This window comes from Perca flavescens, chromosome 9 (genome assembly GCF_004354835.1).
Source record: "Perca flavescens isolate YP-PL-M2 chromosome 9, PFLA_1.0, whole genome shotgun sequence".
Taxonomy (NCBI): Eukaryota; Metazoa; Chordata; class Actinopteri; order Perciformes; family Percidae; genus Perca; species Perca flavescens.
In genome coordinates this window covers 7,544,186-7,571,536 of record NC_041339.1, presented here as the reverse complement: position 1 = coordinate 7,571,536, position 27,351 = coordinate 7,544,186, and the positions used below count along the sequence as shown (strand labels likewise).

General features: G+C 39.6%; 1 protein-coding gene across 2 annotated transcripts in view; it reads left to right on the top strand.

The window, feature by feature from the left end:
- si:ch211-51h4.2 (uncharacterized) overlaps positions 1–27,351 on the top strand; it is a 97,164-nt gene that overhangs the window by 49,451 nt on the left and 20,362 nt on the right. The window contains exons 9-12 of one of the 2 annotated variants that reach the window (XM_028588046.1): positions 7,275–7,374; positions 8,802–8,860; positions 11,924–11,988; positions 23,680–23,829. In XM_028588046.1, the coding sequence (XP_028443847.1) occupies positions 7,275–7,374; positions 8,802–8,860; positions 11,924–11,988; positions 23,680–23,829 (374 nt within the window). Of the gene's footprint in view, positions 1–7,274; positions 7,375–8,801; positions 8,861–11,923; positions 11,989–23,679; positions 23,830–27,351 lie in introns of those variants that run through there. The other variant, XM_028588047.1, reaches the window with a different exon arrangement.

Here is a 27,351-nt window from a genome sequence, read left to right as displayed (position 1 = left end):
AGTTAAGATTTCTAGGATTGATCTTGAACCGATCTTACATTTGTGTGCCTGTACACTGCTTGATTTAATTCTCTGCCAAGTTTTCAAAAACATAGAACCATGTGAAAGTAAGATTTACCCTTGACAGTGCTGACAGCGATGTATGTTTGACATTATGTCATAAATTAAGGTTGAGAAAAGGTTAGCAGGCTTAGCAGTTCAATTACCAAAGACCTTAAGAATTAGGGAAATTAGAAAATATAATTTCTTAGAAATAAAATACTGTAGTATATGAGTATATATTTATCCTGGAGTGTTTTACCCTCTGTCTTCTAAAGAAGAACTAAATGGAAATCTTTCAACAGTCTTCTCTAACCTTCACGCTTCACACTTTATGGGCTTTTCGGCTTCATCTTTATTCACTCCCTAAAAGTATATATCCTTTGGCCATTTTTGATCGATGTCATGTTGCCATGACGGCCACGATTCCCGAGGTCATGCTGGCAAAATGGATAGAAGTGTCATTGTGCGCTGGTCCCCTCATACAGAAGCTGTAGTGCTCATTGAGCCCCCCACTGTGTGTGTGGTAGCTTTGGGCTTTTCCAGGTCAGCGCCTGCTAACATCAGTTGAGTGTCAGCAGCTCAGCAGGAGTTCTTGAAGGCAGTCTTTAGGCTCGGGCCCGAGTACACTTAACACCATCACATTCCACAAGGTTACACTGCCTCCAAGAATTGTACAGTTGGCTGCTACGTCTGCTGTGTAAGCTGTTAACACTTTCATCAACACCCTCTTCCTGACACTACTCACACAATATTACATTAAAATAATAAATTAAAGGACATGTTACATTTTCAAGTCTGTCTCTGCAAGTCTGTCTTACTGTAATGAAATGTTCACATAACAATCTTGGATGTTCATTGAGAGAACTGACCTCACAGCCAATATGGACCAGAGGAATAATTACAGCGACCAAGAGAACATTTCAGTGTGTTACTCTGTAATGTCTTTTTCCATCTCAGTAACATTGCATAAATTCGACCCATCTTATCATTTTGGTGATGCTGAAACTGTAATCCGTGCATTTGTGTCTTCCCGACATGATTACTGCAATGTCCTTTTTTTCTGGTCTTCCAAATTGTGCCACTAGAGGCCTTCAACTTGCGCAGAACACTGCAGCCAGAATCCTGGCAAAAACTAGAAAATATGATTACATAACACCCGTTCTGGCCTCTCTTCGCTGTCTCCCAGTGCAAGCTAGATCTGATTTTAAGATTAAAGGAGCTCACTCAGTTGACATTTTTAAATCTAGTCTAGTATCTTCACCTCTACTCATTATACTACAGCCAACCATAACACACCATCCTCTCTGCTTCCTTAGCAAAAAAAAACCTTTTTTCACTTTTTTGGTTTTGTATTGTTTATAATTACTGCTTTAATGCTGTTCAATTGTTTTTTTGCTGTCTGTTATTTCTGTGCTCCTGTAACTGTAAAGGGCACTGAGACCATGTTTAATGGTGATTTTACACTTTAAATAAAATGTGATTGATTGATTGAATGAATGATACCACTACAGTAGAAGTAGTAATATTGATTATGATTAAGTAACTTGTCATATTACTGCTTGACCAAAACTCTGCCTGATGCCTGTCTTGGCCAGGAAACACTTGTAAAGGAGATTTTGAATCTCAGTGAGTGAATAATACATTTTAAGCATATGATTGTGCATATAAAGCCAACAAACTGTGCAAAGACACATCACCATGTAATATTGGGTCAATCAGTAGTCCATATCTATGACGTTCCACTTCCGGGATTGCTCCGGTGATGCCGGAAATTCTGCCAGATGTCACTCTATTCGGCCGGATGTCCGCTATCTTCCGCTTTCTTTGTGTTGTAATTTCTGAGGACTATGGTTAACTGCTCCTCAGATCTCTGCAGGGTAAATCTAGACAGCTAGCTTGACTATATGTCCAATCTGAGTTTTCTGTTGCACGACTAAAACAACTTTTGGACGTACACGTTCCACCAAAACAAATTCCTAACCGAGGCTATTTTGCAGAAACACCGTGGCTCTGTCCGGGTCTTAGCACGGCCATAGACGATTGTGATTGGTTTAAAGAAATGAATAAACCAGAGCACGTTTTTCTCCCATCCCGGAATGCTGTGTGGGCTTGCCAGACCCTCCTCCACAGCGCTGTGGAAAATAATACTGAGGTCTGGACCTCGGTGTCCTCAATGGTAGATACAGCCATGAGTGGAGATGAATGAGTAGATGTTGAAGCTGTAGGAAATCATCTATCCATACGACATATGACTCCGTAAAGGATCTTCCGTTATTGAAGAAAACACCCCCAAAACCTTAAAGCCCATGCTTTCATGCACAAACTGAAAAACACTCTCACTCCGTTGTGTAATCACAACTGAGTCTGTGCCACAGAGGTTCAATTATGTAGTTATTTCTGAGGCCAAGTTTCAGAAGAAGGTTGACCATATACGTAATCATAGCACCACAAAAAGTACGGTATTGTTTTGGGGAGGTTGTTTCATCTGCACCCTGTAGATGGCGACATTTACACAGAAACTCCTTCACTTGTATCAACATGCACACACATAACACACAATAGGAGAGAAATGTGTCCTAGAGCTAAGTCCCGAACAGGGGGAGGTGTTAAGATTTAGAGGTTCAGTTGTGGAGCAGGGCACTGAGAGCCATTCCCTGTACTCTGCATCAATATGAGAAAGAGCCGGCCAGGCAAGGCCGACTGCACCAGAATAAAACACACTATCGTCAAGCACCAGCCATTTATGGCCCAGCAAATGCGATTTTTCTCTTTATGGCTGAAATATTAATGTTTCTATCTTGGTATACATAGAAAGAAAACAGCAGTTTCCAGGCTCTGAGCTGCCAAGATAGAGGGGGTAGAGAGAGAGAGAGAGGAATTTAATAAGTGATGTCATGGCAAATAAAAAGGGTGGGGAAAGTATGACCTTCAGTCAGCGACTACTGTAAAGCATCAAAGCCAATGTAACAGACATAAATGTTTTCAAAGATTATTTTAATCCCATTTTGTACCATTTTTACAAGAAAAGCTTTCATTGATGTACCCTAGTATTTATGACTTACATCATTAACTCCGCCAAGAAGGGTATGTTTTTCAGTTTGGTTTGTTTGTCCGTCTGTCTTGGATTACAAAAAAAATATATACTGGCCTGATTTATTATGAAACTTGGTGGAAGAGTGCAGCATGGACCAAGGAAGAACCTATACACAAATAATTTTTTCACTTTCCTTAACATTGCATGGCCTTGGAGGAGATCTGCGCTTTCCGAGTGCCCTTCTAATGAAATGATTCATTATGTAAAGCAAAGGGTACCATCAGTCAAACAGAGAAGACGGAGCCCTCCTCAAACCTGGCTAATCATTTGTTAGATGTGGTCCAATTTTCTCTACAGACTTTTTAAGGGAGGTAGTAGCAGACGCCATTGCCACCAGTTTTGAGTCTGGACAGCAAAGGCGTCAAACACTTCATTTCCTGCATTCTGGGGAGTTCTTATGCAACAATTCATGGGGCAAATGTTTTTATTTATGTACAGGAAATTATTATTCCCCATGTATTGTTCAAAGCTTTCTGCATATTCAAAACATTACACGTTTCGGAATGTTTTTTTGTTTTTTTTATAAGGAATAATGTACATCTCAACCACAAATCTATGAGAGAATATAGGATATAAGGTTGATTTTGTGGGATGAGCTTCTGACAAAACAACTTTAGTAAACCCAAGGTTGTGTTACTCACATATTGTCTTCTTAGCTAGAAATAAAGCTTTATTGTCAATTTTAAAATGAATGGCACCATCATTTGCAAAATGAAGATCATGCTGTATTGAAAAAGACTTGAAACTAGTGATTCTGACCATAAACTCATTATGAAAATGTTTACTGAGGTAATAAATCAAGTGAGAAGTAGGGTCATTTCCCCATAGACTTCTATAGAAACAGACTTTTCTTGCAACCAGTGGAGTCACCCCCTGCTGGAAATTAGACAGACTGCAGGTTTAAGGCACTTCAGCATTGGCTTCATTTTTCAGACCCAGAAGCATCGTCCATTATTTATACAGTCTATGCTTAGGATGCCATTATTCCACTATATCTGCTATACATAGAAAATAGTTTACTGCTATATTAATATTATGCATGGTATGTACAGCCCCTCTAAAGTAGAACAGAAGCCTAAAATGTATACTATGTTTTATTTATTTTCTTTTTCCACATTCAAAGTCAGAAAAGGCTTGGAAATAGCCTTTACAGGATTTTCCAGGATTTCCGAACATTTTAAAAACAAAATCGATGTTGGTGTCTCTTTGATTGCCTCCCTTCACAGGAATATAATCCTTAAAAAAGCAGGCCATAATTTATTCCAATTTCCAAACACTGGCCTCAGGGAGATGTTTCTCCTCTGCACAAACCACTTTAGCCAAAGTTAGATTGCTGCATCTAGCCCATTTAAGTCAACTTTATGAAAAGTAAATGTGAAACCTTGGCTGTAAACAACTTATGAAGTTGACTGATGTTTAAAGAAGGATTTAAATAAGAGTTTGTTGGAGGTCTATAGAGAGGCAGAGTGGGAGACATGAAAGCAGCTCCAAGGGGAGCTTTGTTGATTGGGATTGATTCTGATGAAACAAAGGCCAATGTAAGCAACCTGATAGTTCAGACAGATAGACACATCAGCACTTTGTTTTCTTTTAGGACACTAACAGTGGAACCCATTCCCATCACTGCAACTTTTACATGTCTGTAGCAGTGATGGTCACAGTTGAAATTTAATTTTGGGGCGTCTGAGGTCATTAGCAAATGTTCCATGTCTGAGTGTGATTTGTAGAGTGTGTGCATCTGTTTTAATGATCCCTACCTGTCAGTTTGGGTATGCCTGTGTATGCCGGACAGAATCCCTCACTTGTACTCCGTGATTCTGAGCAGCCTTAGTCTGTACACAGTCGTCTGTACACAGAACTGGGTAAAGTCTAATAAGCCAAAATATTTAAAATCACCTGTGGGTGGACCATGGGTGTGCAAGGCCAAGTTTGAGTACTTGCAACTATGAGGCTCATCTTCTAACCTGACTGAAACCTTTTTTGAACTTGTTTTTGTCCAACGTTCCAGCAGTTCCCACCTCATTACCTCATTATAGCTGCCGTTGCCATAAGTCAGCCATTATGTGTTTTTTTCAATTTAAAATGTTTCAATAAGAAGAAAAACAGTTTTTTCTGGCATTGTTGGCCAAAACCTAAGTTTATCTCGTATGTAGCTTTAGCTTTGTTTCCCTGCCTCCAGTGTTTATGCTAAGCTACGCCTCTGTTATTGTCTCCATGGCTCTAGCTCCATAATTAAAGGACACAAGAGTTGTATTAATCTTTTCAGCCAACTCCAGGGAAGAAAGTGGACCACAGAATGGATATGAATCATGTCAATGTCTATATTTACAGATAATAAAAAGAAGAATTGAATATAAGTCAAAGATAATCAAGCAAATATAACATTATCACATTATCTATCATAAAATATCAGGTAAATCAAAATGATTTTAGGGTTATTGCATGAATTACAGAATTTCAGAGGTTTACTACCATTATTATGGAGATCTCTACAGGCATCTCACACATGCTAAGTTAAGAATAAAGTCACACCTGCTTGTCTTATGAAAATGTATTATCTCCTCGTCTTCTCTCCTCACTTCATCTCCTCTCCTCTTCTTCTTTTCTCTTCTCTCCTCATCTAAATCCGGCAGCTCCTACTGGCCTGACATCTGACTGATTGCTGCACACAAAAACCTACAGCTAAATAGAATAACAGTGACGCCTAAATGAAGTTCATACACCTTGATAAGAGCTTTATTCAGTCATTGTGAAATAGGCCTGAATGATGCTTTGGCCGCACACACACACACACACACACACACACACACACACACACACTTTTTAAATGAATCTTATGCACCGAGCTGTGGAATTGTGTTAAAAGGTAGATTATTCACGGAGAATCGACTACAATTTCACGGCTTTCTGGAAATAATTAGCGTGACATTTATTCAGGCTTCGTAATTGGTTAAGACTCCAGACCCTCACCTCTAATAAAGTTGTCATTGAACCTTTAATGCTGCTGGTGTCCATGACAGCAGGGGTATATTGCAGCCTGGTGCAGGGTCAGTCAAATTATTTGAAAGAGGATAATGCAACCAGGTTTATGGCGCGCTGAGTGCGTGCGTGTGTGTGTGTGTGTGTGAATGTGGTCCATTCTTCATCCAAGCTCCAATCGAAACCAGTCCATTGTTAGATGATTGGACAATTACTTATATATTTTAAAAGAAGCCTCTCTGATGTTTCAGTCCACCTATAAATCATTAGTTTGCAAATGGTATTTCTATCTAGTAGAAGTCATTAGAACCAATCATCCTGTCCTCTTACTCAACACCTCTCCCCGCTACTTTTCTCTCATTACTCTTCATCTTTTTGTCAAATTTGTGTCTTGTTTCCTTGTCCTCACTGTTTTACCCCTGATCAACTCTCTTCTCTCCTTGCTTTCTGGATCATCCTTCCTCTTCCTCAACACACTGTCTAGCTGTTATTTAGTTTGTTCAATCGACTCTTCTCTTGTCTTTTCCTCTTTCACCTCCGTGTCTTACCTGTGGCTGTGAAATGATTTGAAATGAAGTTTTCACATCTCTCCGGAGTATGTTTTTGTTGCACTAAAAGTCAAAACACAAAGGTTACTTTTTACTTTACTGTGGTTTTTGGGCACTATCTTTTTGGCCAGAAAAAAGTGTGTGGGTGTGGGTGTGTGCATGTGTGTGTATGTACTGTATATGTGTGTGTGTGTAATGGGAGGGGTTAGGACTTTTTTGGGAAGGGGTGGGGGGACTGGTTTTAGGGTGTGGGAATGATTGAGCTCATGAAAATTGTATTGATGCAACTTAGCACATATTTGTATTATTGTAAATTAGGTGTGAATGTGTTTGTAAAATTGTTTATTCTGATGTTTTGTCCTTCACTTGCATTGAATATTTATTGTTTTACCTACCTGCCCAAGGACTACGGGCAGAAAATAGCAATTGTGCTACAACCTGTTGCAATGCATCTTTCCTTGTTCTTATACAAGGTTAATGTTTCCTTGTGCATTGTCCCTGTTTAAATAAAATTGCATATACATGCTAGAGAAAATCATGAAAACAATTGAACAAGAACTGAAATTAACTCTGTGTGTGTGTGTGTGTGTGTGTGTGTGTGTGTGTCTCAGGTGGCTGTGACATTTGCAGTGGGGTCAGAGGTCGGCCTTCAGAGCAGCAGTGACTTCAGTCAGATGGGAAAACCTTTCCTAATGGGCACTGTGGCTCTGGGTGAGAATCAGCTTTGTACAATATTGCTCACTTTCCTTCTTTCTCTCTTCATCTTTTCACCTTTCTGGCCCTGTTTTTTTTTTTTTTTTTTTTTTTTTTTTTTCCCAGTTCACACTCCTCCTACCATCTTTTTTTTCCTGGCCCAGAATAATCAAGGCCCATTATGGACTTACTCCACAGTGCACAAGACACCTGGAATTAAAATTGCCAACCAGATTTGGAAAACTATCTTGCAGCAAGTTCCCAGCAAAGTGGCCAAAACATACTGCTCCATTAGAAAAAGAAAAGGCTGTGGCCATAAAAAAATGAGGTGATTTAACTGCTAGTAAAGGAGACTTTAAAGTCTAAAGATAATGCTGAAGACATATTTCAAGTGTAACCATGAACAAAGCTGTACTGTATGACTCCGAGCTTGCCAAACACCCTGACAATGTTGCCCTACATCTCATTGATGGCCCTGAAAATGGCCATGACACTTTGCAACTTATGAGCATTATTTAGCCCCCCATGACATGGTTGGTACCAACAGATGCCTTATGTCGTTTAGTTTCATATAATACCAGTATCTTCAATCTATCTTATAAACAGAGCCCGCTTCAACCTCCTAAAGGCAGTAATGTCGGCCGAGATCAGTCTCCTGATGTTCAAAGATCAATCTCAGAATTTTATGAATCGATTTTGGATCATTCAAATGGAGATTGATGTAAATCGCAAAATCTATTTTTAAACACAGGCTCTAAGAGCATAGAGGACAGTGACGACACACTGGTGTGCTGCTGGTACAGTGAGAAATAAAGGTGTGGTACAGCAACAGAAGCCCACAGATATGAATGAAGATGGCAACAAAATTATTTTTATATATATATTTTTATTATAAAGTTTTGTCTGCATGCTGTAAAGAAGAAATTGTAACACTTTATTTGAAGGGGTGTGCATAAGACTGACATGATGAACATGAAGGAGTCTTTCTGAATGTTTATGACTGTTGTGATGTTTGTGTTATGACAACTTGACATAACATAAGCAAGACAATATAACCTGTCAATGTCTTTGTTATGACAACTTGACATTAACCTAGACAACATAACCTGTTATAAATATGTCATGGCAAGCCCAATTATCAATCTTTAAGAAACTATTTTACCACTTTTGTGTTAACATTTCATTGAACTGTCACTGTGTATTATTCGTGACACCTTTAGAAAAGCATTTCATGGTGAAATCAAACTTCATGACAAGTCCAAGTTGTTTCACTTTACCTAAGGTCAAGGAAAAATATTCATGACAATTATGATGGTCACATGACAGCCAATGTAAAAACCAACCACTTAATGCCAGTTTATGCTCATGCATACGCCCTCATATAAAGTCTTACCCAAAAAATGCCAAATGCGATTGACCTGCTGTTCTGTTTTTGTCCCAAACAGGAGGGATTGTAAACGTGATGCCTCTGCTCTTCTCGCAGATCTCGCACAACAAAACACAGGTAAATCTAGTCCTCTACTATGTCCTGCACTGACTTCTGATCTGTATGCTCACTGTACTGAATTCAGAAATAGCTTATGAGGCACCGCATTGGCGCCAGCAGCCGTAATCCTGTACACACTGCGTAAAAAAAAATTCTGTGAGACAATCGCATCTGATTATAACAATGCGTATTTACTCGGCTCGGTTCTGCTCTCTGCTCTGTTCACAGTAATACTTTTCACATTAATTAGGCCTATACGTTACTTCACCAACAACCCATCCTCTATTAATAAGAATGCATTTTTATAACTTGATCCAGAGATAAACTGGTTGCTGGACACTGGGTATCACTAAACCCACGGACGGAGCTAGCATGTTGTTTGAATCACGTGTGTTTACATGGACATGAATATTGGGGTTATGAGGCTTATCCTGTTTTTGATCATATTGATTTTTACATGGCACACAGAGGAATCAGGTTATTCATAGCTCCATACAGTCTCTCTCTCTTACAAAACGCTTCTTAAGCTCTTAAGTCAAATTTAAAAATGATATATTTATGTATTACTTTTCCAAACAAATTAAAGTATTGAATGAATCCTAGGATACATCTTTTGGTTATATCACTGTTATGTGACCCAGATAATGTAATAAGAAAATGGACACTATGAAGACACCTATGAAGTAAACCACATTTCTTTATTATCATAAAACATAGCATTTATAAGTATAAGATGACCTGGACGAGTATTATTTGAAAATATTGTGGACACTGATATGGTACAGGAATTCCATGCTTGGTATCGAATTTAGAGCATCACACACATTTGGTGAGCACCGCTGGTTCCCATTGGCTTGGTCTTACCATTCCTGCTGGGTGACTAACCCTGCCCGCTGGCTGGGTCAGTTCTTATTGGTCAGGTCAGAAGTGCTGCTGGTTAGGGGGCACATAGTCACATAGTCTTGTTAGACAGGATCATGTGTCTGAATAATATATGGATACATGCATAAGCATATCTTTATTTATACATATATTTATTTATCCAATAAGAGTAGAATACAGGAAAGAAATAGCTATATTTTCGACAAAGCTGCATGTATGTAATGTGAGTGTAGGCAATAACTGTTCTGAATGACATCAACTAAACATTTAAAATGGCCTTTTTTAACCCAGTTAAGTAACACTTATGAATTAAGTTCTAACACCAATGAACAGAACAACAGAATCTGGTTACTGAAGAATAGGATAATTTAAGATGCTTGAGAAACACTTCCAGTAGACACAATCAAGCCATGTCCCATTGAAATTCTGGGTTAAGCAATGTAACCAGCCAAGTTTGCATCTAAAAGTATTTTAACCAAATTTACAGAAATTTAGCAAAGATTTAGTCCCTTCAGTGGAAGCTTGAGTGACGTTTAAGTCGCATGCTACGTGTGCACCATGTGCATCATGATTTATTTAAGTCAGTTTCAATTGCATTTTTGTAGCTTTTTCTTATCATTGATATCAATTTGATTGTTAGACCAACTTTTCCACCTCAGCCAAGTGTAAAGACTTTTTTTTTAATATTTCAACAGTTTTTTATCAAATTTCCAGTCTAGCATTTCCACTCAGGTTCTTTTATGTGCAGGTTTAAATTGCACATAAAAACAAAGCGGAGGCCTCAAAGCAAACAAGTAGCATGTATATGTCCTCCTGCCCCATTATCACTGACTGCCAGCCTGCCTTTCTGCTGCTGCAATTTCTCTATGCCTTTGTCTGAATAACATACTCTGCCTAATATAACTAAACACCCACATCCGACATAGCTAAATGTATCATTATCCCCCGGCATGATTTATATGTTTTGGGGTCATTCTCTTTGAAGAAAGATCTTTTGCATTAAACACAGATATTTTGCATAAAACATACAAAGACAAGGTGAGAATCACCAAGTATAGTGGCTTAGGGGACGTGTGTCACCGTCACTGACATGCCTTAGACTTCTCTTCAGCAGTGTTCAGAGGATGTGCCAAAAACTGCAGTTCCTCGAATGGCCACTATGAAGCTAGCCCAAAAAAGGAATCAATCCCCATAGAACCCCATGTTAAATTGCCCAACTTTACAGCAGAAATAAACATGTTGCCGGGAGCAATAAAATCTATAGCCAGTTTTCCCCATCATGACAACTTTGGGGCTTGGATGTTTTTATACCTCACGCATTTCAGTTATATTGAGGTTTATAGTTAAGGTGCCGTCACAGGAGACTGTAGGCTTCATTTGCGCCGATTCGCTCCATCCACGCTCCATTTTTGGATTAGCTGAGAGTTAGGCGAAAGAAACGAAACAAATTTCTTAAGAAACCTATGGGTGATGTCACGAAGACTACATCCATATTTTATACAGTCTATGGTTCAGATGTCTGAGTGGACAAAGAATGCAAATGAAGGGTGCAGCAAACTGAAGTGTGCATTTTATGTGAAACTAAAGGCCATTTTATAGTCGTGCGTAAAATCGACGGCGTAGCCCCGCAGACCCCTCTGCGTCTACGCCGGACCCTACGCTGTAGCCTGACGCGCATCTCTCAAAAAATTTAACTACACGTACATTGCTCGGCCGTGGCTTGGTAACGTTGCATTTTCCCTGGCTCATTTCCTGGTTCTCCTTCTCCATAAACAAGATGAACTCAAGGAGAGGGTTAACTTTTCCTGCTACAGATTTCCCACCGTGGTCAGAAAGAACAGGGGAGACACTTTGTTTCTCTCACTATGACTCTAGAGTCGGTACTCGCTCCATTGCTGTCACTCTCTCACTTCTCCCTCGCTCTATCACCCACTCCCAACACACACACATGCCGCCTCGACACACACACCAGCGCACAAGTACAAACATCAGGCCACTTACGTAGGCTACGGCGAGAGCTCTGCGTGGAGCCTCCGCACAACTGTAAAATGGCCTTAAGCCTGGCTGATTGTTTACGACTTTTACTGGCTTTGTGTTGCGTTGATGTAATCATACTGTGTCGTAGCTTTAGAAAATTCAGCTATAACTCTGCTTGAGCAGGATGTCAGTCACCAGGTAATGTATTTCCTTCATGTCCAGATCCTGTGGTTTCGGAGAGCAGTGCTCGCAGGCCTGACAACCTGCACTGTGCTCAACATCCTCTGGTAAGCACATTGGCCCTCATTTATCAACCTAACGTAGAAACCAGCGCAGATATGAGCGCAGAAATCGTCTTACGACAGGCTTCACGTGGGATTCATGAAACGTTCGTATCACACCAATCAGAGCGTAAGAATGGTCGTACATTGATAAATGCGGCGGCTGGAAACGATCGTCATTTAAATATCACGCCCCAATATATTCTGGGTTTTGAGGGTTTTTGGTAAAACTGGTATTAAAGGCTGTAGAAAGAATGCGGGATGAAAAGAGATCACTGATGCGGTCAACAGTGTTGCCGTAGTAAATCGGACTCCAGCTGAAGTTTAGCCTATTTAATTTATACAGCCTTGACACATTTTCTATAGTCCTAATAGTAATATACGGGCTTCTATTGCAATCTATTAGGCCTACATGTAGGTGTACCTATAATTAAATAAACACACGGTAGCGGAGTTTATGCAGTGTCTTTTATTTTACTCGTGTTCGTCGGAACGAGGCAACAGCTGAGGGAGAGCGCGTGTCCTCCGCCCCCGTGCTGGACCCTGTCTCCTGACAGCAGAGGGGCTGGAAAAACAAGCCAAAATAACTTGGTCAATGGCAGAAATAAATCATTCACTTGAAAGAGAAACAAAAACCTGAAGAATAAATAAAAATGTTGTGCATCGTCATGTTTCCTGTATTGAATATCATTGCCAAACATAACACTATAGGCTACCTTTTAAAAGTGAGGAATAATATCCTGTCTCCTTCATATAGCCCTCAGTTGGGGCTGTTCTGGACACTGCTCTCTGGGCATCGGGTCATCTGGCTCCATCGCTACATTTATGGCACCGTGTCTTCCTGTGCGATGTTGTGCAGAACTCCACAGGCTAAAACAATGTTGCAGACCGGCGCATAGAGGTCTTCTAAAAGAGCCATATCTGCCATTGCTGATACGTAATCAACTGATGACTTCTGCTTCTCCTGTTAAACTGATTATATGCTGCACCGCAAGTCCACACTGACTCGAAAACTTGCGTACACAAGTTCAGACCAGACGTGAGATTTGATCGCAGCCTACGCTCACGTCCAAATTGATAAATGCCGAGCTTTGCGTAGGAATCGGCGTACGCCCGTCGTACGCCTGTTTTAGGTCGTACGCACGTTTCATAAATGAGAGCCATTATTCTCTTACAGCCCTTTAACTTCTTTATTAATAGATAAGATAGGTAGATATATATGGTAGATAAGGTAGGTAGGTAGATAGATAGATAGATAGATAGATAGATAGATAGATAGATAGATAGATAGATAGATAGATAGATAGATAGATAGATACTGTAGATAGATAGATAGAATAGGGAAATTCAGGGCTACAGCAGCAAAATATCAGACACACAGCACACATACAGAATATGCATGAAATAATAACAAGAACAAATATAAAAAAAAAAATACTAAGGAAAGAATGTATTAACGTATATAAGTTGGGAATAAAAATGTACAACTACTTAAATAGTATTTATAAAGATGTAAGTAAAACCTATGTTTGTGCAAGTTGCACTTAGTGCAGTATTGTGATGTATATGAGTCTTATCTAACACTCAGTGATAAACATTTTATTGCTTGTGGTAGGAATGATTTCCTGCAGCAGTCAGTGCAACACCATATAATAATAACCTTCAGACAAGTAATAGTTATTAGCTTATACACCTTTTCAGGTGTCATTATCTTTAAGAGTCATACTTTTTTTCAGCCATGTTCTCTGGAAATTGCGTGAGATAAAAAAAACCCACCTCTGAATCTACTCTTGTACCATTGCAGAGACTTATTACCCAAGGAGAGCATCTGGTGTATAGTCTCCCAGGAGAGAGCACCACAGGACACTGGGCTATTTCTGTGAAGAACTGCCACAACCTCTCCACAGGCAGAGGGTTAGGGATTATAGAGGCAGGATATCCAGGGGGAAGGAGGGGGGGGTTCACAGTAATCATTAGGTTTAAACTACTGTATGTGTCAGCCATCATAAGGGGGTCTCAATTGTTTAATGCAGTAATTCCCAACCAGGGGTACTTGTACCCCGGGGGGTACTTCTGCATTTGCAAGGGGGTTCGTGGAAATATCGTGGAGTAGCTTAACTGATTTGTATCCACATATTGACATTAAATCAACAGTAGTCTTGCTTTTCCAGACCATCCACATGCGGAGAAAGGTCTGGTGAGTCCACACAGCATTCCGGGATGGGAGAAAAACGTGCTCTGGTTTATTGCCATTTCTTTAAACCAATCACAATCATCATGGGTGGCGCTAAGCTTCTCACGGAGCTGCTGTAAAATAGTCGTGCGAGAGAAAACTCAGATTGGACAGATAGTCTAGCTAGCTGTCTGGATTTACCCTGCAGATATCTGAGGAGCAGTTAACCATAGTCCTCATAATAATAATAATAATGCCAACACAAAAAAAGCGGAAGGAAACGGACATCGGCGAAAATACACGCATCCGGCAGAATTTCCTGCGGCACCGGACCAATCCCGGAAGTGGAATGTCAAGGATATAGACTAAGTCAACAGTAACACCTAAACAGTAATACCTAATACCTATGTGTTGCAGTTATATAAGAGTACGTAAAAAAACTAGTTAGCAAGTGAGCACAGATGTTTAAACAGTTAGCTAAAAGTAATGAATAATTCATAGAAAAAAAGCCTATAGACTATAAACTGTTCAATTAACCTCATAAATCCACCGGAGTTTAGAATGTCAACACAAAGATAGCAGAAGGTGACGGATATCTGGCCGAAAAGAGTGACGTCCGGTGGAATTTGAACAATGAACAATCCCGGAAGTGAAACGCGTCGATATAGACTAATCATGGACCAAATAGGTTGGGAACCATGTGTTGAAATTAAAGTAAAAATGTTGTTGTACTTTTGTCAATAGGTGGATTGTTATAGACTAGGTTTTATTCGATGATTCTAAAAGGAATAACAATGTTGCGTGATGCGACTGTGCAATGTAATAACGGTAGGGTTTTGTGCGAAATGTCCATATGAGGTAAAAGTAGAGTAGCAGGCTGCTTTGCGGATTACAGATGTGAAACTGCTTGGGTGGAATTAAGGCCGTAGGCTGTCATGCCTAGAAAGAGAGCTTTGACATTGGCTAAAGAGGCAGGAACCTCTGAGACCATCAGCAGAGGTTTGAGGAGAGCGGGCAGTAACAGCATCGGCCATCTGGCATAACAACCATCGACAGAGGACTCCAGATGCACCGTACAGTGCAGATCATCCACTATCTCTTGAGTGTTTTTTTTCGCAGCTGAAGAGTCAAAGACAGGTGCATTTTGGGAGAACATTTAACCTGCGGTTTCCTTTGACATAGAAACAAGCCTCAGGGGTATGGAGTTTGGAGTCAAACCTCACTCTTCAGTAAATAGGGTTAGCAATCCTAAACAGCGGCCATATGAACATAACAAATGTGTCTCCAGTAATGAAGGCTGCTGCAGTGTGATTTTGTTTGTGAATATACAGTATGTTTTTGTGAATGTTCTTTAGAGCCTTCATTTTTATTATATAAACTGGCTGCATCTCTAGTTTTAGTGACAAGGAGAAATCAAACACATTAGACTTGCATCTCTTCGTTATACTCACACACACTTGCAGCTGCCCACCATATCAGAATCAGAACAAAAACTTCTAACTCCACCAGAGTATCAGTCAAGAACATTTAGCTTCATTTGGGGCTTGTGTCTGTTTCCATCAGTGAGAAAGAGAGTCAGTTTCATAAGAAAGATAAAGACACAAATGGATAGACAAAAAAAACTCTGCTCCCCCGATTTTACAGTCAATTTACCAAACACGGGCTGTCCTACCCAGCCTATGAAAACTGTTGCATAATGTCTTATGTAGTTCTCGAGAAGCTTTGTCAAGTCTGATAGAATTACTCAAGTGACCCTGGAATCTCAGCCTTCGCCTGGAGACATTAAATTTTAAAATGGAGAGCTTGCATTACTAACTCTCGGTGTGGAGTTTAAAAGACATCACCATTTAGCAGACAGGCAAGGTCTTAAGACAATATGCTATCCAGTTGCATTATGGTAAGCATTATGGTAATTGCACTTTGTTAATTTTGTAAAACTCAAACTGTTACGTGCGTTCCGCCATCTAGTGGCTCTTATTGTGGCATTGCCGTCCCTGTTAAAAAATCGAAAATTGAATCATCATCATTGTGGAATTGGACAATCGTGACATATCTATTATCAACACATTTTACAACTTCTCTACCACAGCAATACTGATAACACACTTCAGTGAATGTATTTTTTATATTCTGACACAAATGTATATCCTTCATATCAACCCCAGCCTAAGCAAGACTGGCAGAGCAATCTTCGAAGACCCCACAACAGCTTTCATACACTCCAATTTTAATCCAAATGTGGCAGGTATATATGATGCAATATCCATGTGCACCTTGTTTCTATCAGATACAAAAAAGCCAAAAATGTTGAAATAAAAAATGAACAAGCAAGCACAAGAAATAAAATACACCGCTGCACTGCTAAACGAGATCCACACTCATGACAAATTTCACTGAGCTATGGCCAATAATTGGCTGTATCTGAACTTTGGTGTACTTTACTGATCAGCTTCTGGCAAAACAACTTACAGCAGCTCCACATAGTAACTCTCTCTCCTCTGGGATACTTCTCTGAGATTTATGAGCTTCAGGCTGCTTTTTTTGTTTTGTGTCCAACCTACACACCAGATTCTGAAGGCAGTGTTCCGTGGCAAAGCAATGCTCTATAATGGCAGGTTTATTTCACAGGGGAGCTCCATTTATCGATTCACGATAACATTTCAAAGTTATTTCAATGCGCAGTGAACAGGCTTTACATTCTCTCGCCACATATACAGAGTTCTTAGGTCAACACATGCACTGCAAACTGTAGTTTTACTTTTAGTTTAGTAAATGCATGGTTAGATGAGCCTACAGCTAAGTGCTCAATTCCGCATGGATTCCGCCCTCTAACAGGGCTGTATGTGTTTAACTTTTCATCCATGTGGATTCACGTGGAAAGTGGCTGAAATGTGGTGTACATTAGATGGTGGGAAGGTCGGCCTTCTTGTCTGTGTTTTGTCACCCTCCTGCTCCTGCTAGTTAGCATTTTCTGCGTGGAGCCAGATCATGTTATGCCAAGGTTTTTACATTGGATGACATGTTTGCCCTGTCAGGTCCTCTAGATGATCTGGCATAAGCCGGAATGAGATTACTTTTTCCCAGACTGAGTATTTAAACAGTCAAAGTTTGGACATTTTGAAATCAATTAATTTTAACAGGTTTAATGCTTTTGCAACTGTTCAACTTTGGTGAAATTTGACATGGACATTAGTGCTGCATAACGTCTTGACAGTATAAGCAATGGGTAAAACTTGTGAGTCTAAAATGGAGAAAGCTATCATGTTACTGTGTCCTACCAATTACCAATTTCATTTAACCTTGCTCTACCAAACACGAAGCAGCATCAATAAAGCTTTCTTCTTTGTATCTATTTTGCATAGAACAAATCGATGTTAGCAACGGTGCAATTTAACAAAGCAGTTTCTTCCACAAGCTTCTTCCACCGTATTTATCCTGAGGACATGCAAATGAATTTGATTGTGCCACTGTCTAAAGTCCGGCAAGTTTCACTGAGCATTGTCACCCTCCAGTTTTGTGCCAGGTTGGTGTTGCAGGGAGCTGTTTTGTCTGTGCTTTGTTGTCTGAAAACATTCAAGCAGCCGAGGATAAGTGAATGCTGCTATTCAGCTAGACGTCTATCCCTAACCAGCTGTTGTCATCAGCCTTCAAAAGAAGGTTCTTTGATCCATCTATATGTATGACTGCGTCGCCTGTGGTATGAGTAGGTACGAAGCAGTCCATGGTGAATCTGTCTGAGACAGACAGAACTGTCCTCTAGCTACAGCATGTACTCTGGGGGCTCAGAAGAAAGACAGGCAGGAGAATGTGCATGATTTACTGATAGCTCCCAACCAATGGATCCTTAGTGGAAGAGATCTCCTCAGAGGTTGCCCCTTCATCAAGCTCTATCAGGTGGATGTCTATCTGGAATTGTGGTTCAAATGACTTTTGAGAGGTGAATCCATCTTCCCCTTTTTTCAGTGGGCTTTATTTACAGTTACACATGTGCCTCTTCCTTAGTCTGTGCTTGCACCTCTAGTAGCATAGTGCGTGAGATTGTTAAGGTCCTGGAAAGTTGAGGACCTGGTCCAAGTTGGTGCAATTTGTCTCAATGTGTTTGTAGAGTCTTGTAACTTCATTTGCCTGTGTTAAAGTTCAGCATTGTGAACAGCTAAGTGCAAAGAGGCTAATACTATGACTGCAGCCTTATTTTCTCTAAGACCACAGTAAACAAGGCCCAATAATACAGCATATCATATATACCGATCCATCCATATGATCCATAGGTTCTGCCTTTGCTGTATAGTGTCTGAGTCACAGCAGGCCTAACATCTAAGTACTTACAGCCTTTTTAGAGAAGCCCTTTTATGTTTCTATGAACATCAGCAGAATCCACACATTTTGCTACCCTTCCACTTTACGAGGGACTAAACTACAGTGTATGCAGTAGTAAGTGCACACCCCCTTTTATGGGGCTCATATTTACAGACTTATGTTGGGTTGGTTTGCAAAGTGTGCATTGATAGGTCATTATGCTTTAAATGAAGTATTTGTCGGGTCATTGAACAGCGTTTGAAACCCCCTCTCCCCCCAAACCTTTCCAATGTCAGAACTGGGGCTGCATCTGACAGGTATGCCCACTTCATGCAGCTATTTTCCCGGTATGTAGAGTAAAGAAAGTAGGCAGGATTTGAACTTCTTACTCATGCTCTCGTTTTTCATTCTTCACACAAGTACTTCCGTCACTTTTTGTGTGTACAAACAATTGCAACACCATGAAGCCTTCAAGGAGAGACTGTCCATTATCATAATTTTAACAATTCTGGCATCTCTTGGACAGCAGGTATTTATCCCCACCTTTTAGCATTGACATTTGTAACAGCTATAAACACTTTGCCTTCAGATGCTGTCATACGACACGTTCTACACTCTAGTTATTTTTAAACATACCCTGGGTTGTTTTACCTGTATGAAACTATTACCCACTTTAGAACATTGTGCAGACTAACTACACAGGGGGCATTTCACGAAACAGATATTTTATTTTAATCATTCCAGCTGTCTACACTGGCCACGTTTCACTCAAGCTGTTCGAGCATGAGCATGGCTTTAAATATATTTCTATGCTTGTTGTCTAATTTCTTTTGTTTTATGCATGTAACTACAGTGATTGTGTGTTGGGATCTGAGCACTGCTAAAACGTGATCTACAGTAAATACTGTGTCTGAAGGCATACTGTGTAATGCTAAGCCTCCTTTTTTCGGATTCACCTTTTAATTTCAACTTATAATTTCTTAGACATGATTGAGATGTGGATAAAGTGTAGCCACACACTTTGAGGAATATGCTGTCATTCATTAGAAATACTCATTACTGTCTTTCTGTCACACATCTTTCCACTAGTTCCCTTTTTGTTTGCCAGAGATCATAAACACTTCATCTTATCTAATAGCTCAAATCTATAATGGAATATTTGAATGGAAGTTCATGTAAAACATCTGAATTGACATTATTTGTTCTTCAAAAGGCTGACACAGTTTGTTACCATAAATTGACTGAAATAATCATGGCTTACACTGCATGGATGCAAATCCTCTCTTTCGCCTTGCTTTCTCACACTGCTCCCTCTCTCTCTTATCCCACTACTTTTTTTTTTTTTTTTTGGGTCATGTTCCTGCTTGACGTCCTGGTAAGCAATTTCCTCTGCTTCCATTTTTTAGACCATAATTTTGATTGATAATTATCGTTGGGGACATAATTCTGTTGAGCCACCCAGCAGAGTGAAAGACTAGTAGAATAAAATAGAAATGGTGTGTTGTTGGGTGCATTCGAGCGAAGCCACAACAAATGAATGGATAAATCTCTCAGAGCTGCACTCTGCACTGCCGATTCAAAGAGCCCAACAGCCAGTGCCGCAGAGGGAGGAGAAAACTTACTTGTCCATGACTTGCTTTCTCTCTCTCTCTCTCTCCCTGCACCCTAACTTTATGGCCTTTGGTTTCAAACAAAGAACTTGTGATTCATCCTCAGTTCCCCACTTTTGTTTTTAGAAAACCTTCAAAGACTAGCTGAACCCTAAAAGGATTACCAGGTTGATTTCCACCAGACTTAAACACTTTGACAATCCAGGGGGGAATCCCTGTCGGGGGCCTATTTGGGACTGCTAGTCAGACATGATTGTCTCTCCTTATACACAAATCTGAGCTGGTAATAATTGCACATTTGACATAGCAGTTGACAATATCATTATGTATGTGATGCAGTGTTAATCTGCTGTTGATGAGATTGTACATTTATTCTTCGTCTTGGAAACAGTAGTTTATAAAACAATCTCCCACGGGTTTAATGTGGGTACAGCAAGAGTCAGTAAAACAGTCTGCATTTATCTATAAATTAATATTATTGATTCTTACAGTACCTGCTGTCCAAAGCTGCTTTATATAGTGTGAAAAGCTTATCCTTCAGTGAATTCATCTGAATGCATTCATCCCTGTAGTCATCTGAAGGCAGCAGGACACGCGTTGATAAAACTATAAAAGCTATAAAAGAAAAAAAAGAATAAAAAAGCCACTGTGTTTACCTTGACTAGATCATGTGCAAATGACACCAGGCAGCTACATACACCTCTACACACTAGAACAGGGATCTTCAACAGGGGGTCCGGGACCCCTAGGGGGCCCTCAGAGTCAATGCAGGGGTGCCTCCATATAATTGTTAATTTTATTAAATTAAAAATATCTTAACGTGAATCCAACATATTATTAGTAAATACAAATCCCCACTGCTTACTGGCATATGGGTAAGGTCACTGAGATAACCATCCACAGATAAAGTTAATCCTAAGGATTTACTGTGCCACATGTATGTGTATCATTAAAACATCCATCCATCCATCCATCTTCGTCCGCTTATCCGGTGTCGGGTCGCGGGGGGAGCAGCTCCAGCAGGGGACCCCAAACTTCCCTTTCCCGAGCAACATTAACCAGCTCCGACTGGGGGATCCCGAGGCATCATTAAAACATGATTTATAAAATAATGACAACAATTATTAGGATATTTTACTGCAGTAGCTAAGTATTCTATGCAAAAGGCTTTAGGCCAGCCTACACGTTATTGTAGGCCCAGTTTAATACGCAATTTCGTTTTAGACAATATTTGTAGTAGGTCCGTCTCTCTTTCAGTTAAGGGGTTTTTGGCTTAAAAGACGTTGAAGACTTAAAACAATTGAAGATGAAGGGTTAAAGCTGATTGACTTCAGACAAATAAAGGACAAGCTAAAACAGTTAAAATTGTACGTACATAGTTACGTAAATGTCCGAATAGGTTTTCTCTTGAAATTCCTCCCTTCAGCAGGGAGCACAATAAACCTAACGGGCTATACAGTAGAGAACCCAGCAGACACGCAGCACTGAGCGATGGTGTACACATAATACACAAGGAAATTGTTTCCAATGTCAAGTATAGCAAGAGTGAGACATTGTCAGTTTCCAAACATTGCCTCATCTTCTTGATTGAGCATGGTTTGTGATTCAGCATGCTTTCAGAACTAAGGTCATGCTTCATTTCAGCTTAGGATGGCTCAGTTGTCCTGATAAATGTGTAATTGATTCATGGTGGTGTATTTGTAAGCTCTCTCTCTCTCTCTCTCTCTCTCTCTCTCTCTCTCTCTCTCTCTCTCTCTCTCTCTCTCTCTCTCTCTCTCTCTCTCTCTCCCTTTCACGTCTTCAGCTGTCATATATAATAAAGGCCTAAATATGCCCCAAAAAATAATCTTAAAAATAAAAAACTAGCAAGTCTCTGTTTCCATGTCAGGCTTGGAGACAGTATTATTCTCTGAAAGTGAAGAAGACAAACCAGGCTTGGAAGTAAGACTGAAATGCTCTTGTCGGAACTCGAGTTCCGACCACACACTGTGACTTCAGTCACACACAGTGACTTCAGATTTGACTCGGACTCGAGGAGTGGGACTCGTGAACAATCTTTATTTTCAGGAAACGTCTGATGAGCTGAATGTTATTACCTTATTCCCTTCCCAACAAACATGTCGACCACGCCGGCAGCTGCTGTGCCATTCATCATAAGCTTTGGCTTTAAAGGTCTAAGGGCATTTTCACATATGATCTTAAATTTACCTTTTTAAGGTATTTACATATAATTGATCCCCATGTGTTTCATATCAAAATGTTCAGAACAAACTCAGCTTTCCGTAAAGTCATGCCCAAATTTTTATTAGAGCAATTTGTAAAGAGATAATTTGGCGCTTAAGCTCAAAAGTTGATGTTGGCTTTTTGAAAGTTCTCAAATCTCTTTTGAAAACAAACCTTAACTGATGTGTTAAACAATGTGTTTCACGAATTGTTTCGGCTTGAAATTAATTTACCAAAGTCTTAGGTTATATATGATTAAAATGGTAAATAAATGTCTGAAATGAAATTTTGTAATATCGTTTTTTGAGTAGGAGTTTTGTCAAACAACGTTTGGTGCATCTTTCGTCCTTTCGTTTTTCGTCCTATATATATATATATATATATATATATATATATATATATATATATATATATATATATATATATATATATATATTAGGGTTAGTAGTATACAGCTGATAATTATGTATGTATCAGCTGTATACTACTAACCCCGTTTGGATCTTATATGTTTGCTATCATTGTATTTTGGTCTGGCTCAGGTTTTACCCTTTGTAAAACAAATACATTCAGAAAATGAATGCCATAGAACTTTCTTTAATTATGTAGTTTGACAGTCAGTCATAACTAAAAAAGAGAGTTTTATTCCGGGCTAAAGTACATGGTATTTGAATGGTGCGAAGAGTTCTGTACTCACTGATACAGATACCAGCATTTTGGGCAGTATCGGAGGCATTTCAGATACTGATTTTGTTTAGTAACAACTCTTATTTATCTCCATGTGAGCAAAGAACTGCCATTAATAATAAGAGCCACCCATGCTGGGCGGTCATAAGACTGCACTGTGATTGGACATCAAACAGTAGCTTTTTTGAAACATGCTCTATCAAATCATTTGTTGCCAGAAAACTAAATTGCTGTATGTGTTAAATCCTGTCCAAATTCTTGCCCTGTTAACCGAGAAATTAACCAATAACCATTTAAGACCTCTGTGTAGGCTCAGCTTTATAGTGAACTTCACATATGCCAAGGAAAACAAGATCATATTGGTTTCGAAACAAATATATTTTTCCAAGATGTGTTGCAGCGGTAACATTAGTTGATGTTACAGTGTTTAAAAGGGCTGAGAATTTGATAAACATACGTCTTATTTGAGTTGTTGTGACGAAAACTTCCTGATGTAGAAAAAATAGGTGATGGGAGGAGATTAATTTGTTGTTAAATTAGTTGAAGTTTGCGTATTGACAGTGGCTAAATAAGTGAGGATGTATGTGCTCCAATGAGTGCCATGTTGTAATACTAATTTACATCTACCAACTACCAACTTTGTGTGTGTGTGTGTGTGTGTGTGTGTGTGTGTGTGTGTGTGTGTGTGTGTGTGTGTGTGAGTGTCAGGTGCTGGGCAGTGCTGGAAATCGTGCCCCAGACATCGATACCAGAAAGGCGGCTGGCAGCTGAGACGATAACCCAGCCCGGCCCCAGCAACCTGTCTGGTCCTCATTCCTCCGCCTCCCGTCTGCTGTACTCCAACATCTCACTAGAAGAGTAAGTCTTTATCTCTTGTCCTGTTTTGTGCCTTCCATCAAATCCAACAATCAATTGGCCACAGACCTACTTTTGTAGCCTGTAAGTTATTGCTGCCTAAACCTATTCTCTATCATTAAGGTCAGGCACTTCTTAAGCTAAAAGTTCGTTGTACTCTTCACACTACACAACTTTCTGTCTTGCTGTCTTGTTTTCACACTACCTGACTGACCAGCAACAGCCGCTCACAGACTACAAGATCTTTCACCAGGAGGAATCCCAGAGTTTAGTCTCCACACTACGTTTTTGTCACAAAAACACACACAAGAAGTGACAAGTCATAATACCATACATGAGGCAGGTTTTTTGGATGTCCGCTAGAAACAAGCGCTCCACGTTGTTAGTGCTGCGATAAAACAAAAAAAGAAAGAGTGCTTTCCCCCTAAGCCCTTGTATTGCGCTCTCATTGGCTGTGGCTTCCCGGCAGAGTCCCAAACACTTCCAGATATTTAGCCTGCTACTGAAGCTATCTGGAATGTGTCTGCGGGGCACCAGCAAGGCCTCTTCTCTCGTGTTTTCGAACAGTTCACACATCGCGAGCCAATGCCGATTAGCCTCCACCATGCAGCTTTTGTCGGGGAGCTCAAAAAACTGTCGGTGAGCAGAAAATGTCCTGCAGTTGGACAATAGTCTGCCCTGTAGTGGACATTTTTTACAGTTGATTCAATTATGTATCCGCAGACATTAGATGAACCAGGGTTTATCACTTATGGTTTGAAATCTGACTCCAGTGCATTTAACTGTAACATGGCAGACATGTCTTTGATCTTTGATATACTAGATTGATTGATTAAATCCAATAGGAAATTGCTACATTTTCCCTGTCAGAAGACACTGATATGAATATGAACATCAGTCCAGAGTACAGCTTTCCCTCTGTTATCTTCAGGGAAATAACTGCTTTATCCGTATTCATCTCTGCATACTTTTAGTAGTTCATAGTTTTTTGGGGTCTTCTCCTGTAGTCACTTTGAAATATATTTTGACTTACTGTAATAGTCCCCACCACATTATTGATTGAAGGCCAAGACTTTACTGTAAATGTCTCGGTGCAGTGCAGCACGGCTGGGCACTTAGCACTATGACCTGATCAAATGAACCAAAATAAAGGAGTAAATGCTCCAGAGATCACTCCTCGGCTGATGAGAACAAGCCCTTACGTGATCTTGGGACCAAACCAAAGCATTGATGTTGGGTTGTGCAGAACACAACTATAAAGCAACGGGGTTTTGTTACTCAATGTAAAATCCTAAGACCACTAGAACCATTATAACTGATTAAGCCTCTTTTGTCATTAAAACGGTTTTTCAGTCGCTAAAAAATTAAAAACTATAAAACTGCTGGTTTTATTGAAGTTGACGGTTTATTACTGACCTTGTCCACAGCAGTTGACAGACAATCTCAACTCAAGGTCTACTTGCTCAATTGTTCTGAAGTTTAAAATTGTTGTGCAGGATGGAGAGGCAGACTCAATCATGGATGGACTGTAGATGAATATGTACTTAAGAAAAAAAAATAAAAATAGAGCCACAGCCTATCAAAGCAATTATTCCAAAGTGTCATTGAGGACCACAATGGAAATAAGTCCTGGACTTTATTATGTTTTTATCCTCGATTGTAGTTTATGTCTTTTTTCATGTGTAAGGCATTCTTGATACAATTAAATGAATCAAATCAAATCAAATCAAAATGTTCTCTGAGGTAGAATGACAAATTAAAAAATAACATTCATAGGTATCGAGCCCTTTGTATGCCATCACATTGTCCTTTCCTATTCTGAGGTAATAAAAACAGCACCAGATTTCAAATAATTATTATTATTTGAAATCTGGTGCTGTTTTTATTATAGTTATAGTTATAGTTAGGTTTTTGTCATCAGAATTGTATAGTACGATATTCCGTTGACGCCCCAAAGGTGACAGTGATGATACACCAGCAGAGAACTGTGTGAATGTGCACAATTAAGGGCTTGTACTGAATATGTAATTATTTCAACGCATCTTTGAATTGTAATAGCTTCCTGGCTCAGGCCCTCCCTTTCCATTAAATCCTCCTTCATTCCACTGATTTGCAGAACAACCATTTTTCATTCTGATTGCTTGGCATACATTTTTATTTCTATTTTATTTCTCCCCTCTACCCATCACTGTTCATCGTTCATCTATTTAAAAAGCATGGCTCCTGTGACCCACATGGCTGAGACAACCTCAGCGACAGCTAGGTACTCTGCTCTCCTTGCTTGGCAGAGCTGTGGCTTTCATAGACCAACATTGCCCCCTAGTGGATTTTATCTATTGTGTTGTGCCTGTCTAAGAAGCACAGTGTAGTTGTTCCCCTCATCTGTTGAGTCTTTTAGAGCAGCAATGTGCATTTAAAACAATGTAGGGATAGGATAAAAGGGACAATAACAAAGTTCCAGCTTTACAGAGACCAAGTTAATTCAATTAAAATGAATTGAAACTTAACAGTGTATAATTAATGCAGACTGATTAGTAAATGCCACTTACTGGGTCTTTTTTATATGGAGCCACAGGTGCTCAGTGATGCAGTATAAGAGAAACAAGACAAATAGTGGCACTAATGATTGAATTTCACTCTTAAAGAAATGACGAACTCTTCCATGTAAAAGTGGGAACCATTGTTGAGTTGGGGTTTGTTTCAGTATTTTACATTTACATTCATGTGGCAGACGTGTTTGTCCAAAGCAATGTAGAAATGAGGTCCAATCCATGCCACAGAAAATCAAGCAAAAACCTTCGAGAAACTAGGGCTGTACCCAATGTCGTTTTTTTTTTCTTTTTTATTCAAAGCTTCTATTGAGGTTTTTGAATAAATTGACTTAAGAGCTGCAGTGCAGCACAGCTTGTTCTTCAGAGGCAGACCATTAAATATTCATTTGAATGTTGATTTATAATTTGAATGTGAACGTTATATATTAAATATTCTATATCCACGAAGTTCTACTGCCGAAATGTAGCCAGATGTCACTCTTTTGCCGGATGTCTGTTACCTTCCTCTTTCTTTGTGTTGGCGTTCTAAACTTCGGTAGATTTGTGAGGACTATGGTTAACTGCTCCTCAGATCTCTGCAGGGTAAATCCGGACAGCTAGCTAGACTATCTGCCCAATCTGAGTTTTTTGTTGCACGACTAAAGCGACTGACAGAACGACTAAAGCGACTGACAGAAGCAAAGAATATAATTTGCACAATTAATCATTTATTTCATTATTTGAAACTATAATTGACGTCAAACATTTTTTTATATGTTGCCAGGGAAACACTGACGACAGCAAAGAATGTGGACATTTAAACAGAAAACCGAAAACTTTTATTCATTATTTGGAAATGCAATTGGCATCAAACTATTTTAAAAATGTTGCCTCAAGTGGTGTTCTTTCAACTGAAAATCATGCGTCATCTGTGGCAAGAGATATCATTGAAACTGGAATGATGAGTGGATCAAGGCTGAGTCTGATAAAAGGA